The following is a 14,880-nucleotide window of genomic DNA, read 5'->3' as shown; positions in this document are numbered from 1 at the left end:
ATTACAAGAATGAGGTTGTAGACAGAAGTGGTAGAATAATGGACTGTACCACTTCTGACTACACATTGGAATGTTCCCACACATTGAGAGGTTTGTCCATTGTATGCAACCTCTGTCTACTCTATGCAAAGTAGCTGTTAGGGAACTGCCATCGGAAGGAAGGGAGGTGAAAGGGCTCACACAGGTTGGGAGAGACTCAGCAGCTGAAGAGGGAACCAGTAGGGGGAGAGGAGGTGAGCTGAGAGAAAGGGAGCTGGAGGGATGGCTCAGAGACACCTCCAGCGAGAACAGTGGGGAGGTTTCAGGACCTCCTGTAGGGACACCCACTCCTCGCCGGAAACTGTCACGCAGAGAGTCCAGAAGACGTGTTTCCGTTAAGGAGCTTTTATGTTGGAAACGATTCCGAAAGCAGCCACTGTCGGAATCTGCTAGCGACTGACGGAGCCATGTTTAAGGGGCTCCGTTACAGACAGAGGTTTGCAAGTTTGACCAAACTCTAAGGGACTTGGATTTTACGCACAAGCAGCTCATTGTCCCATCACAGTAGCTCTTCAGGCTGAAAGTTTTAGCATGACCTTGATCGACTAGTTTATTACATTTTGGGAGGTCTTTATGTAGGGGACCATATAACTCCCTGTACTCTGCAGTATGAAATGCTACAGTCTGGAATTCTACCGTGATATAACTTTATGTAATATGCCGAATAGCTTCTCAATCGTCAGCAACCCAAGCAAAATAGCTGTCTAGTGTCTACATTGCCACATCACAACGAAAATTCAGTGAGATAGTTTTCTAACTATGATTGTCTAACTGGCCATATGAATATGTTGCTATGTAATGGAAATAAGAGATTTCATGTTGACCAACAAATTTGCACTGAATGCCCTAGCCACATTCCTAAATTTCAGGATTTTGCTCATGCAAAATTCTTTCTAAAGCTGCAGATGTTCTTTTTGTGTCAATTTTTTATTAAACTTTAAAATCTTTAGATATAAATTCCAGATCCCAAATTTGTTATACATTTCTCTTTAAACTTTGACCTCCTGCTCCCCCCCGTGTTGTTCTTAATCCCATCCAATTTACATATTGCATTTTAATAAACTTTTCGCCTAGGACATTCTCTTCTATTTCATATATTATCAAATTTTCTACCCCTGCTCATATTTCAAATCCTGTTCGCGATTTCATCTGCTCACGATATTTTCTGATGTTGTTCTTTTTCATATTGCAGAGTACGGACTCAAATTCAAATGTGAGAAAAAGAACTAATACTACCGTACAGGCGGAAACGGAGGGCGTCAGGAGAATTGATACAGGAAACAGTTCCATGCCACCTTCAACGGTAACTCAGGGGCCTTCGGACGTTATGCCCCGATCTCCTTCAGCATCAAGTCCGAACCCCTTCAGCCGAATTAGCATATCAGAAACATTGGCTTCTGCAAGAGCTACTCCTTCAGCTCCTCCCTCTACCCCAGTTTTAACAGGATATATACCCCAGCAAGCCACGGCTGGATCTCCAACCATTCACCGTTTACTTGGATCTAGACTGGAGCAGATTCAGACTACAGCAAATACTTTGGGGGCGCCTTCCAAGTCGTCAGTCGTCGCTCCTCCTCCTCCTCCTCCCCCACCCTCAAGCTCTGGCACCAGTAAGATAGACAAATATGCACGCATTTTGTTCCCCGTCACCTTTGGAGCATTTAATATGGTCTACTGGGTGGTGTATCTATCCAAGGACACGATGGAGAAATCGAAAAGTCTAATGTAGTCTTGCTGCTATGTAGTAGGTTTTTTCTGAAATTTATTCTACACACATTTGAATGCAGAGTTTCTTCTTTTAAAGCTATTTTTTAAAAAAGAAACCTTTAATGCTTATTTTATAAAAAAAAGAGAGAGAAAAAGCTCTGTGCTCGTTTTCCCATGGTAAAGGGCAGGTATTATTAGGAAAATTAACGCAGCAAAATGGAGGGGCAGCGGGTATGGACACTGTCTTCCAGGCCTTTTTGAAATGGTGTTCTGTTTGAACAAAAATGCATGGGGCCATTGGGAAGAACAGAGATGGGAAGCAAATATATTATAGTGATATACAGATACATGTATACAATAAATGTGGTCTGGCTTTCCCGAAAGTGTGCATCAGTAAGTAGAAGCTGATGTTTTCATGGCCTAGCTTCAGGACAGTATTCTCTCCTGTGAGTTGGGGTGGCTGTGAATTGGAGGTTATTCATACCTTTGCTGGTAAAGACACACCCTGAAAAAAAAATGCATTCATGTAGTGGAAAGCAAAGCAAAAAAAAAAATTGTTGTACGTGGGGAAGCTTTAGGAGAAAAGAGCTATGCAAATAAGGGGGTAGATAATTTCCACTAAACAAAATGCACAGGCAATTATGTTTTTGAACTAAGCTTGGGTGGGTCTTAAGGTAAAACACTTGCACAAAATCTTTTTGGCTGGCAAATTAGGGTCATGACCAAGCCCAATTTAAGTCAGTTCCACTAATATGAATGGGACACAATAGTGCTAAGCTTGAATTGGATAATATAACCTGTCTAAGTAAACTGGAACTTGCATCATTTAAATCAACTTGCTAGTTGCATTGCCCTGCATTTCATGTGCATCCTCCATAAATCATTTAAGTATCATTCTTGCATTTAAGCTATGTTAGGTTCAAGATCACTTAATGTTTACCCTTCAACAGTTGTTTTTATAGAAAAGGAGTACCAAATGGATGGATTTGCCCCTCTACTTTCCGTGATATTTTTGTTTTTCCTTCCCTCGCTTGCCAGGATGTTTCCCCTCTTCACTTGCTTTGATGTCTTTAGCTTAGATTTCTAATACATCTTAGTTTGAATATGTGAATATTGAACCAGGGCCTGGTTGTTGTTCCTGTTTCAGTGGCCTTAATCACAGTAACTTCAGGTCTCTCCACTGTGGCACTGTGGCTGCTTCCTGTGGATTTTAACCTAGGTACTTCTGTGACATTTGTATGTAGGAACCTATGTTTCCCACATGAATGTTGAACAGACTCTATCTGACCATGGAACTGGGTCATGGCAAAGCGATTCCCATACCCGCGTCAGAACATAAGAAATGAGCCAATTCTGAGAGTACCGTGTTTTAAGCACTTTACTGGTTTAGCCGAATTGTACAACCTGCAGCACCAACCCATAAATATTTAGAATGTGGATTAGTGACAGCTACAAACTACAAATGTTAAATTTTGGCAGCACTGCAGCAACATTATGATAACATTGCACTGGAGCAAACATTTACGACTTCTGTGAGCTAGTCCTACGGGATTGCTTTGGAGATCCGTTTGTGTTTCTCTTGAGTTACAGCTCTGAAAAGAAAAGAAAGATCAAGCTCGGAAAGTATTGTTTCCATCAAAATTGTATCTCTCCTCATGTCTCCTCTCATTTCTGCATTTCTTCTTTATCTGTCCACGAGTCTCCCCACTCCCCACCATATTTCACCAAAAGGCAGTCAGCCAATATGGTACAAGAGGGGTAGGTCAGAACATTGGCATGGGAAATAACTATGAATACTTCCTTCAACATTTTGGTATGTCTGTCTGTAATGCAAGCTGTGAAGGTTCAGGTGAATGAATAACTTGCTAGGATCACCCCTAGAACACTACAGTGGTACCTCGGGTTACAAACGCTTCAGGTTACAAACTCCGCTAACCCAGAAGTAGTTGCTAGTTGCTAACTAAGTAAGTAGTTAACTAAGTAGTTGCTAGTTCCGCTAACCCGGAAGTAGTTGCTCCGGGTTGCAAACTTTGCCCCAGGATGAGAACGGAAATCGCACGCCAGCAGTGCAGCGGCAGTGGGAGGCCCCATTAGCGAAAGTGCGCCTCAGGTTAAGAATGGTTTTGGGTTAAGAACGGACCTCTGGAATGAATTAAGTTTGTAACCCGAGGTACCACAGTACTTCTGTCTTCTCTCTAGTAGTGTATTCAGTGCCTTTAAAAGCAGGCAGCCGTTATTGCCCATGTTTTCCAAAGATATATTGACAAAGTCCCTTAAAAAAAGCCTGCTTCCAAGCTTTCTTCTTATAGTTCACCTGGTTTCATACTGTTCTAAAAAGAGCCTTCTACAGTGCCATGAAGAAGCACTGCCCATCACTGCGTGACTCTTGACTGTTTTCGATTATGCATAGTGCAGAAAATGTGAATTGAATCAAGTTTTCCTCCCTTTCCCATAAAAATACAAGAAGTTGGGGTCCTCCAGTGAAGCTGAGAGTTGGAAGGTTCAGGACAGAGAAGAGTGTTGTCACACTCAGGTATGGCTGGCCACTGTAAGAACAGGATGCTGGACTAGATGGGTGCTTGGTCTGATATTAAAGTTACTTGCATTCTTACGGCTTCAGCCCAATATACCTGAAGGAGCATCTCCACCTCCATCGTTCAGCCCAGGCACTGAGATCTAGCTCCGAGGGCCTTCTGGTGATTCCCCCAGTGTGAGAAGTGAGGTTACAGGGAACCAGGCAGTGGACCTTCTCAGTAGTGGCACCCGCAATGCGGAACGCCTTCCCATCAGATGTCAAGGAAATAAACAGCTCTCTGACTTTTAGAAGACATCTGAAGGCAGCCCTGTTTAGGAAAGTTTTTTATGTCTGATCTTTTATCGTGTTTTTAATGTTCTGTTGGAAGCCACCCAGAGTGGCTGAGGAAACCCAGCCAGATGGGTGGGGTATTACCGTGATGATAATAATAATAATAATAATAATAATAATAATAATAATAATAATAATAATAATTCTACTTCTGAAATGGGGGGCCTCCTGTTCTAATGGAGGCTCCCCATGCATTTGTGAATCCTGATCTTCCAGGGTTTTAAAACATGTTAAAAGATGTGGGGCATCTCTGTGAATTTAGGAGGAGCCTCACTTCAGAAGTAGTAGCCAAACAGAAGAGCAGTCAAAAGGAACGGCACAATAAAATAGGCAGAGCTAAAGGTGTGACCAGGTGACCTGTCTCTACCTTCATGGCAGTAACTCCGACTGTGGTACAGACGGCTCTATGCATGGCAGCTAGCTAGAATACTATCTTTAGATGACGCCATTCTTGCTTAACAGACTCTACAACTGGTAAGCCCAATGTTATTAGAATTCCACAGATGGTGGAACTAGTGAAATGAATTAATGGTTTTATTATTGCCCCATATTTAAGTTAGATTCTGAGAGGGGTGTGTGGTAATCAGAGTTAAGCCTGAGCCCATACAGGTGATCAAATTGTCCTTAAATGAGTCCTCTCTCTCTGAGGCAAACTAGTTTGAATCATTCAGGTGCAGATTCACGGTAAAATATGTGTTTGTGTCTACCTCCACATTCTGGAAATTTCAATATTGTAGCTGTCCAGTTGGAATGTTTTGTATTTATTTTGAGTCATGTAGTACATTTATGAAGCAAAGACTGGGGAAATCAGAGGAAATCAATGCATTACAGATGGCACTTACAGAAGCCTTTTTCTCTGTCACACCTTGTGAATTTTGGACTCTGCTGAAAGTACATAACAATGATTCAAAGATTTCAAAGACCTACAAGTAGTAGATAGTAAAAGCTTTTTGGTTGGGTTACATTATTGTTTCTCTGCCTTTATGAAATCACATTGTTCATTTCCTCCATGCCATCTTGGGAATTGGGCCTGTACGATGACTAAGCAAACAGGCTGTATATAGTCTGCTAGCTGTAGTTAGTGGGCTACCAGGGGCTTGATAAATTATCATTTTTTGTAGTATGCTGGCAGCTATCTGGCAGGCCACAGTGCATGACTGGTGGGCTGTGTTTGGCTTGGTGGGTTGCGAGTTGTGCAGACCTCTCTTGAGAATCAACTAATTGCTTATATTCACTCATCAAGATGGCTGCAGCTGTCCTTGAGTAAGTAGCAGGTTCACACTGAAGTTTCTTTACATGGCCAGACACCCAAGTACACTGCTGTGTGTGGCAAAAGAATAGTTTGTTCATGTGAAGTAGGCCCCAGCCTCCTACACTCAATGCTCCCACCATGGGTGCTATCTTTCTTGACTTCTTCATATTGTTCTTCTTGCACCATATCTGTCTTCAGCTCCACAAGGAGCTGGGCCCACTGCAGTTAATAACTAACAATCAAATCTCCTTCTTTCAGCTATCCAGACAGAGTCACAACCCACAAATACAACTTGTTTACTGGTTACTCCAATAAAGCATGCGAAATTGCTTGCTTCCCCTCTGTTTGAGATGACCTGGGCTTCATTGAAGCAGTTTCTAGTCAGAGGAGACACAGATTTTCTGGGTGCCTCAGAAGCCTGCAATATTGCTGTTAAGGTTGCTTTCATCACCAATCTACATTCTTCCCTCATCTGACATGCGCCCTCCCTCTCGTACTTCTTTCTTCATTTGAATGGTGATTGTCCTTTCATGCTGTCATTCTTCACCAATGGCCATTTTAAAAAATGCTGGGAAATCATGAGTAAAGCCCCAGATTCCCTACAGTTCCCCACCTCCCAACTCTGGGATCAAACACAGCAGTGTCTAGGAAGTGGCAAAGGAATAGGGCAACCAATATCTCCCTGGGATTGTACAACTTGAGAACTTATAGATTTGAATACAGAGCAAGATTTCCTTTTCTTCTTAAGAAAGTTTCTGAGGCTATTTTCAAATCTTTTTCCTTTTAATCTGTCATTTTACAAGGGATCATATAAATACCTCTCAACACCTGTGTGCTTACATCCAAAAAATACAGATAAAGATAATTCTATTCCAAGTCAAGAAGGAACAACCATCCTTATCATTTTTATACAGTGTTTTTTTAAGTGTTCTGAGCTTAAGTCTCTGAGAAGCAAAATGTATTTTTTTTGTTGATGTATAAGCACCGCCAGCTGAGCATGTTTGGTTTCCAGTACTGAATCTGCTGATGCAACAGATATGCTTTAAAAATATTTTCTATTGTGTTGCTTTGTAATATGTAATTTGATTTACTTTTGGGGGACATCTTTCTGTGTTCTTGCATTATAAGGATTTTCAAAGCAAACCAGTCTATTGGAATGTAAAATTTGAAGTCGAATTGTGTCTTCAATCCTTTTGAAGAAGGCAGTGATAGAATCCTCCTTTTTAATTGGTAAATTAGTTTTTCTTTGTAAATTAGCTTCTTTTCCTTTGTAAATCAGCAAATGCATCAAGAACAGATGCAATTCTGTGAAGGTGGCTTCAGAAAACTTCTCAAATCCAGACAGAGATTCTTCAAAGGGCAGTGTGAAACAGTGTGAATTTTTTTTTAAAAAAATCATACCTATGACTCATATAAACGAGATCTCCTTGTTATCAAGAGCCCCTTGGGAACATGAAGGGGTCCTCCAGACGGTTCCATCCATAAAAAGGCATCTTTTGTGAAGACTGGTACTTTCACATAGGCGTTCAATATAGGATCAGTTGTGGCCTGTGCTCAATGGGAATGTTAGGGCAGAAGGTAGGGAGACCAACAGTAGGTGGAGGCACATCAACAGGCAGGGCCAACTAATTCATCTTTTGTCCCCGTTTTCCTCCCTTTTGAGTTGTGCATGGGAAAGGAGAAGGAAACTGAAAGACAGTATCCGCCCCCAGCCTCCAGTAAGTACGTGGAGGGCTGGCTGAGAACAAAGTGAGGTTGGTGACTCAGTACCTCTTTGACAAGTGGACCAGCCTCCAGTGTATGTGCTTAGCATGTTTTGTGTGATTTTTCCAATTCCAGCCGCACAAAGAGCACACAACAGGGCACTGCTGGTTCTCACAAATGGTGCCTTCTCATGATGCTTCTTGAGAGGAGCTTCCACAAGGTGTGTGGGGGCTATCACCAGGGCCCTGGCAAATACACTTTGCTGCCTTCACAGCAAATGTCCTGGCCAGAGCAAGTCACGTTGCATAGAATCTAAGGACTCATCTACACCCGTTGGTTATAATGTTAGAAACATGACACCTGAGGGTGCTGCAGAGCAGTGATCCACCAGCAATGGAAAAATGCATTGAGCATTATATAACATTATTTTTAATAATGTTTTTACGGATCAATGTAGATCTAGCCCAAGTGTGGTCAAGTTATTTTAGCACTTGAGGAGAGGAAATCTCACTAGCACCTCTTCTTGGGAGTAGAAACACAACAACAACAAATAAATTAACTTCATCACAACCAGCATTACCTAGTGAATCTTCCCTCTGCCTACAGAACTGGGCCTAAATATCTGGGATCAGCCCAATGTAGAATGTTTCATCAACAGTGCTCTCAGTCCAGCCGTAGATTGCTAGTTAGGACTTACTCCCCTTGAAATCAATGGAACAAGATAGTAGTGACTAACTCAAGGATAGTTGCTTTTAATGGGGCTTAGTCCTTACTAATAGGAGTTGGATTAGGGCCATTGGCTTGGGCCCTAAGATAAGTTGATTGAATTGAAGACAATTTCCCCATCCCTTCTTTCCCCCTGCAGGTGGGTGGGTGTCTTCCAAAGCAATGTGAGGGGAGGACAGGTGGGAGAGGGAGGAAACACCTCAAACAAGACTGGCTCCTAAATCAACTTAAGGAAGTTCATGGAAGGAAAGTTTCCTCCAAGCAGCAGCACCCTTGTTCAAGAGGGCAAGATCCAACTCATAGTCTTTAGCAGGCCTGGAGCCCAAGAAGTTTTGCCATGCTTAAGTCCTATCAAAAGGAATGAGCATTGAGTTAGTTCCCCCACTGGTTTCAATGAACCTAAGTACAACTATCTTTCTCCCAATATGTAGAGTTACAAAGTGTGTGCACAACCCACAAGTTGTACATCTTACCAAGCAAAGCTCATTTGCAACTGTTTCCTTTTATTCCCCACCCCCCACACTTCTATTTGCAACATCAAATGTCTTGCAGGCATTGAGAAGTGGAAGATAATGAGACAAGAGAACTAATGTGTATTATGTGTACTGCTATAATTAACTTTGATTAGTTTGTTGATCTACTCTGATTTATTTTTTTTAACTTGTTTCCGATTATCTGGTTTCAGCATGCTTGCTGTACAACTTAACAAAATTTTGTATCCACATTGTCTTCTGGAGTGACTTATCAAAAGCCACTGTTTTCTTCTACAAAGAAACAAGGACTGTATAACTGTGGTTGTCATACAGAACAAAAGGTGTTTCTTTTCAAGTCACTGTTATTTATAAGCATGTTTATTGGTTTTTTTATTATTATTAAAAAAAAGAGAGAGGTGGAATGGAGATTGATGGAGAAGGCAGAAATCTGCATGAATTGCTCAACAGGACTCCCAAACTCAGTCACTTTACGTGTTAAAATATTGTAGCTTGGCTTGTTGACTCTTAATTATGACAGCTTGTTGTCCTCTTATGTGAGAACATAAGAAACCAGGGAGCCTGGAAATCATGAATATTTTGCTTTCTTCCACATTTCAGCTGAAGGGGCTTATAAACCTCATCACTGCGCCAATTAATGTCAGAGTCTCCCTCCCCAGCAGCTCAGAGCTTATTCACTTTCATGGCAAGAGGAACCATGAATAATGCATTTTCAGAAGGGAAAAGATGACTATGTATGTGCTTCATTGTTTAGGTAGAATTGGAAGAGAGACAATCTTATTGTCTGGGGGTATTTTGTTGTTGTTGCTGTTCCTTTCAAATCTAGGGTTGGAAATATCGGAGACAAGAGTGTTTTAGGAGCTGACAGTAGCATGATAGAGGCATTTGTGGTTTATTTTCTCTCCTTGTTGCCTCTGGCCCAACTGGTTTTGCAGGGTTTTGAAGCACTACAAAAACTTTAAAAAAAAGACTTAGTTTATAGTTATTCAAAGTGTTTGGTCTCATTCTTAGACATCAGCTGGTGTTGCTTCCATCTTGCTATGGTGGTAGTCCATTGAAGACAGGGCACAGCCAATGTTTCCTTGTTATATCCCACACTGTTAAACGGTTGTTATACTGAAGATGGAAGGAAGAATTCAACATTGCCCTAAGGTGATCCTTTCATCAGGGAAAACATCAGGCTTGCTAGATGGAACAGTCTCCCTCCCCTCCCCCTGTTTGCTGTTCCAGTGGTTCTCTTGACCCTTGAGTCAATTTTGAGGGGTGCAGGATGAGGAAAAGTGGGAAAGGCCCCTTGTCCTAGCAGAAGCCCTTCTTCAGGACTTCCACTGACAGGACTCATTGGTTGAATCAACCATATGTCAGGAGTGCTCTGATGGTGTTTCCTGCTTGGCAGGGGGTTGGACTCGATGGCCCTTATGGTCTCTTCCAACTCTATGATTCTATGATTCTATGAATCCTGTCCACAGAAAACACTTTTACCTCCCCCCTTCCCCTCCACAGCAAAAACGTTCAGCGTGATCCACACAACCTTCAGAATTTCTGCATATCACCAATACATCACAAATGTGGTCACCTACACTATCATGGATTTAGTTTTAAAGCCAGTAAACAACTTGTATGAACAAGTTGCAAATGTGTGCAACTAGATATTTGTACCATGTTCATTAGGAACAACTCTTGGGCGAGAGTACTGTAGCATTTTAATACAATTCACCCATTCATTCCCATTGATTCTGCACAGGTGGCATGATAATAATACGAATATTTTTTAATAATAATAATAATTTATTATTTATACCCCCGCCCATCTGGCTGAGTTTCCCCAGCCATTGTGGGCGGCTCCCAATTGAGTGTTAAAAACAATACAGCACTAAATATTAAAAACTTCCCTAAACAAGGCTGCCTTCAGATGTCTTTTAAAAATGGGATAGCTGCTTATTTCCTTGACATCTGATTCCATAGGGCAGATTGTGTTGACTGTCAGAAAAAAAGAGTTGTCCTATGCCCAGTTACATGCCTGCTGGAATCAATAGCACAAAAACAACTCTTTAATTTGTCAATGTGTATTTTAAATAGAGGTAAAAGGTGCTTCTTAATACTGAATCAGACCAATGCCTCAAGTAGCACATTGATGTGGACTGGCTCCAGCGGCTCTTGACGGGCTCAGGCCGAAGCCATTCCCTGCTCTACTATCTGAAGTCTGGTTTACACGTGCAGCAGAATCTGTGGCACGATGGGAAAGATGCCCTACACTGCAGGCAGAGAAGGCCACATTTTGATGTGCGCCCTGTATAGAAAAAAGCACCTTGCACAGCTAGAGAATTAGCACAGTAGGAATGGGCTGTGTCACAACATTCTCCCTGCTGTGATAGTTTTGTATATGTAGGGTGTTGTTGTTTAGTGTGAAAGACCATTCAAAGTGGCACTGACTACCTGCAGTGGTTTGGTTCACTCTACCATTTCCGGGATATGTCATCTTATCTTAACCCCTTAGATCAGGCCTCTTCAACTGGAGATGCCAGTGACTGAACTTGAGACCTTGTACACAAGAAGCTGTATGTTGAAATAGCCATTAACTGGAAGTTCCAGTGATGTTATACACACAAAACTATATGCTGAAATGTTAGACGGGGTGGGGAAAGAACACAAAAGACCTGGAACTGTGGCAGAGTAAAAGAGGAGCTGTTGAAAACAGAAGGCCACAGCTGAGATTTCTAATATTGGCCATTTTATAGCACTTTCAGCAGTCACATTGACAAATCTCACTCTGGAGGATGGTAGGCCCAGCACTGCAAGAAATTACAGTGGTACCTCGGATTATGAACTTAATCCGTTCTTAAACCAAATCTGTTCTTAAACCGAGGCACACTTTCCCTAATGAGGCCTCCTGCCGCTGGGGCCCTTCCATCGTTTGGCTTCCATTCGTAGACTGAGGTAAAGTTCGCAAACCAGAACACTACTTCTGGTTTTTGTGGAGTTTGTAAACCGAATAGTTTGTAAACAGGGTTGTTCATAAACTGAGGTAGCACTGTACCCCACGACGTCACTGAACTCCAAACTTTATCTGGATATGAACTCTGAATTTTTCAGGCACTCGAATCTTGCTTCATGACAAGGAAAATCTTCACAATTAGCAAAAAGAGAGTCCTTAAGAGTGGTGGACTCGTAATCTGGTGAACCGGGTTCGCTTCCCGACTCCTCCACATGCAGCTGCTGGGTGACCTTGGGCCAGTCACACTTCTCTGAAGTCTCTCAGCCTCACTCACCTCACAGAGTGTTTGTTGTGGGGGAGGAAGGGAAAAGGAGATTGTTAGCTGCTTTGAGACTCCTTAAGGGGTGTGAAAGGCGGGATATCAAATCCAAACTCCTCCTCCTCCTCCTCCTCCTCCTCCTCCTCCCCCTCCTCCTCTTCTTCTTCATGCCCTATTCAAGTGTGTGAAGATTTTCAGGCTTGTGAAAAGCCAATCAGAACAGCTTAAGGCATAACATCAAGTTGGATACCTGAATCTCAGCTTACTAACCAAGGCAGATTTCCATTTAAAAGGGATAAAACACTGAGATTGGTAGGCAGACAATACACAACCACATCCTAGAAATAACCTGATCAAGAAGAAAAATGTGACAGGTCCATCCAGCACTGAATTATGCACAGGAAATCGAACTTCTGCACAGTTTAGTTTGATTGTGCTAGTTTCAAGCTGGGATGATTCTTAAAACGGAGTTTGGGGGCTGTTTGAAATGGACACAGCACATTCATCTGAGTCATCAAGTCCAAAAGTGTCCCAGTCCATTCATCACAACTTGCAATTCTATACGCACTTTCCTATATGTCCCATTGAACCAAATGGGGCTTACTTTTGCATGGACATGTATAGATTTGCACTGTACATGTGCAATCCTATACCTGGTGAGTAAGGCCCATTGAACTCAGTGGGACTTATGTTTGAGTAGAGCCGAGTGTAGGATTGCATGGTAAAGCAATGTGCCCAGAGGATTAATGAGTAAATAATAACGACGATGATAAAATAGCCCAGCTAATTATTGAATCTGAATGTATACATTCAGTCTCGGTCACCTGACCCAAACCACAAAAATCCAGAGTGGTGAAAATAACTGTAAACTTGTTTTGGTATTGTGCAGCTTAATTGTTACCTTACCTGTATTATGAACATCTGTGTCTTTTGAAAAAAAAAGAAACCCATCTTGAAAAGGGAGAGGTTGTGCAAAACTGTTCCTATTATATTCCAATGTATGCTGCTGATGTCAATAAAATACTATATTGTGAGAGTTCTTAACCACTGTCGGCTCCAGATTCTGGAGGGCCCTTGGTCAAGACATCTTCCATGGGACCTTCTCCCCAAATGAGTCCACCCCCTCACTGCGGCAGTTCCATACTCTTCAACATTTCTCCAATGAAAAGCACATCCTATGGCCATACCCTCCAACATTTCTCTGACGAAAATAGGGACACCCAGGACTCAGCTAGATTGGCAAAGAAAAAGCGATTTATATGCGTTGTATATGCAATATAACATTGTGCCACCAGATGGCGCAGTGGAGTCCTGTTTGTCTCTACCTGTTTTCCCTGTTTAAATTTACAACGCGTGTAACACTTCTTCGATGTGTCTAGATACAGCCCCAGTGCTCTTTCTTCTAGAAAAAGGGGTGCTGGAACTCACCATGAACACATCCCTCTTTCTTTTAGAAGGGCAATGGTGCACATCTGAGAGGAGCTGGGACTGAGTTCTGGTGAGTTCTGGCCGGGAAAAAAGCCCTAGGGACGTCCTATTCCATATCCTGCAACATTTCTCCCATGAAAATAGGGACATCCTAAGGAAAAGTGGGACATTCTGGGATCAAATCAAAAACGGGGACGGCTTCTGTAAATCCAGGACTGTCCTTGGAAAATAGGCGCACTTGGAGAGTCTGCAGTTCCAGGGAACTTGTATCAAAGGGCCCCTTCTGGTGTGTGCATGTTTTTGGCTTGGTGAAACACAAGTTGTGCAGATCTATTCCGAGTACATCCTTTTATTTCCCCCCATGTAAGGGAATTAGTGCTATTCTGTCCTATGGAAAATCATCATCAACATCATCACCAACATCTGATCTGGAGATCAGCATCAGGACAGAGACAAAGCCTACAACGATAGGATCTGTCTAGGGGTGCAATTTGTCTTCTTGCAGTATCTCCTTTCTCTTCATAAGGATACAATTTTTTTGCTCAAACTTCTGTAACCATGGGACTCAGAGCTCCTTTTTGTAGTCATGTTAAATCCTACGTCCCACTGATTTATCACTAAGATGTTGCAGATGGACAGGTAAGAGGATGGGCTTCATCAGTGAGATGATGAATGTTAAAGTGCTGTATAATTTATTGAAGTGGCACAGAAGCTGGCGAGCATCCTAATATTATTGTCAAGATGCAGCTCGGTCCATTAATCAGCTAAAAGCTAAACAAATTAAGCTAATTCTATGCCTGCAGTTGAAACCACTAAATGTGCATTTTCAACATTGTTCTGAAAAAAATACATTTCCTGTTATTGTTGTTTTCATTCTCTCTCCACATCTCTCATTTATACATCCTTTGCCTTAAAAAAAAAGGAAATCTGAAAACGATGCTTTATACTTCAATATTTTATACTTCTATTATTATTATTATTATTATTATTATTATTATTATTATTATTATTATTATTATTATTTGCATGCTCCATGCTACCACTGAATGTAGTAGCCCAATATTGATTTCTGCCTCTGTAATGTGTAGTGCAATTTGCTATGTGTTCTGATGTCATAGGAGCACAGGAAATGAGCTAATACTTAGTTGGAGGCAGTATGCCTCTGTATACCAGAGAACATGATTATGTGAGAGTGCAGTTACACTTCACTTGTGTCCTGCATATGGGCTTCTCATGTTGGCCTCTGTGAGATCAGAGTGCTTTTCTAGATGGGTCTTTGGCATGATCCAGTAGGGCAGGGTAGAAATCTTACAAATAAAGAAACAAAGAAGTTTCTTTGGTACACTCAAGGCCAGCCAGCGTGAAAAATGGTAAGCCAAACAATTAGAAATGCTACTGAATGCCTCTCTCTGT

General features: G+C 41.9%; 1 protein-coding gene across 1 annotated transcript in view; it reads left to right on the top strand.

The window, feature by feature from the left end:
* Positions 1–3,354, top strand: part of GABRA4 (gamma-aminobutyric acid type A receptor subunit alpha4) — a 64,123-nt gene extending 60,769 nt beyond the window's left edge. The window contains exon 9 of the mRNA XM_083459997.1: positions 1,232–3,354. Within this exon, the coding sequence (XP_083316123.1) occupies positions 1,232–1,768 (537 nt within the window). The 3' untranslated portion in view covers positions 1,769–3,354. The remainder of the gene's footprint in view (positions 1–1,231) is intronic.
* The last annotated feature ends 11,526 nt before the right edge of the window (positions 3,355–14,880 follow it).

The sequence above is a fragment of the Podarcis liolepis genome (assembly GCF_965112155.1).
Source record: "Podarcis liolepis genome assembly, chromosome: 9".
In the NCBI taxonomy this organism is placed as follows: domain Eukaryota; kingdom Metazoa; phylum Chordata; class Lepidosauria; order Squamata; family Lacertidae; genus Podarcis; species Podarcis liolepis.
The sequence above is the reverse complement of the archived record's forward strand: the minus strand, read 5'-3'. Positions and strand labels throughout refer to the sequence as shown.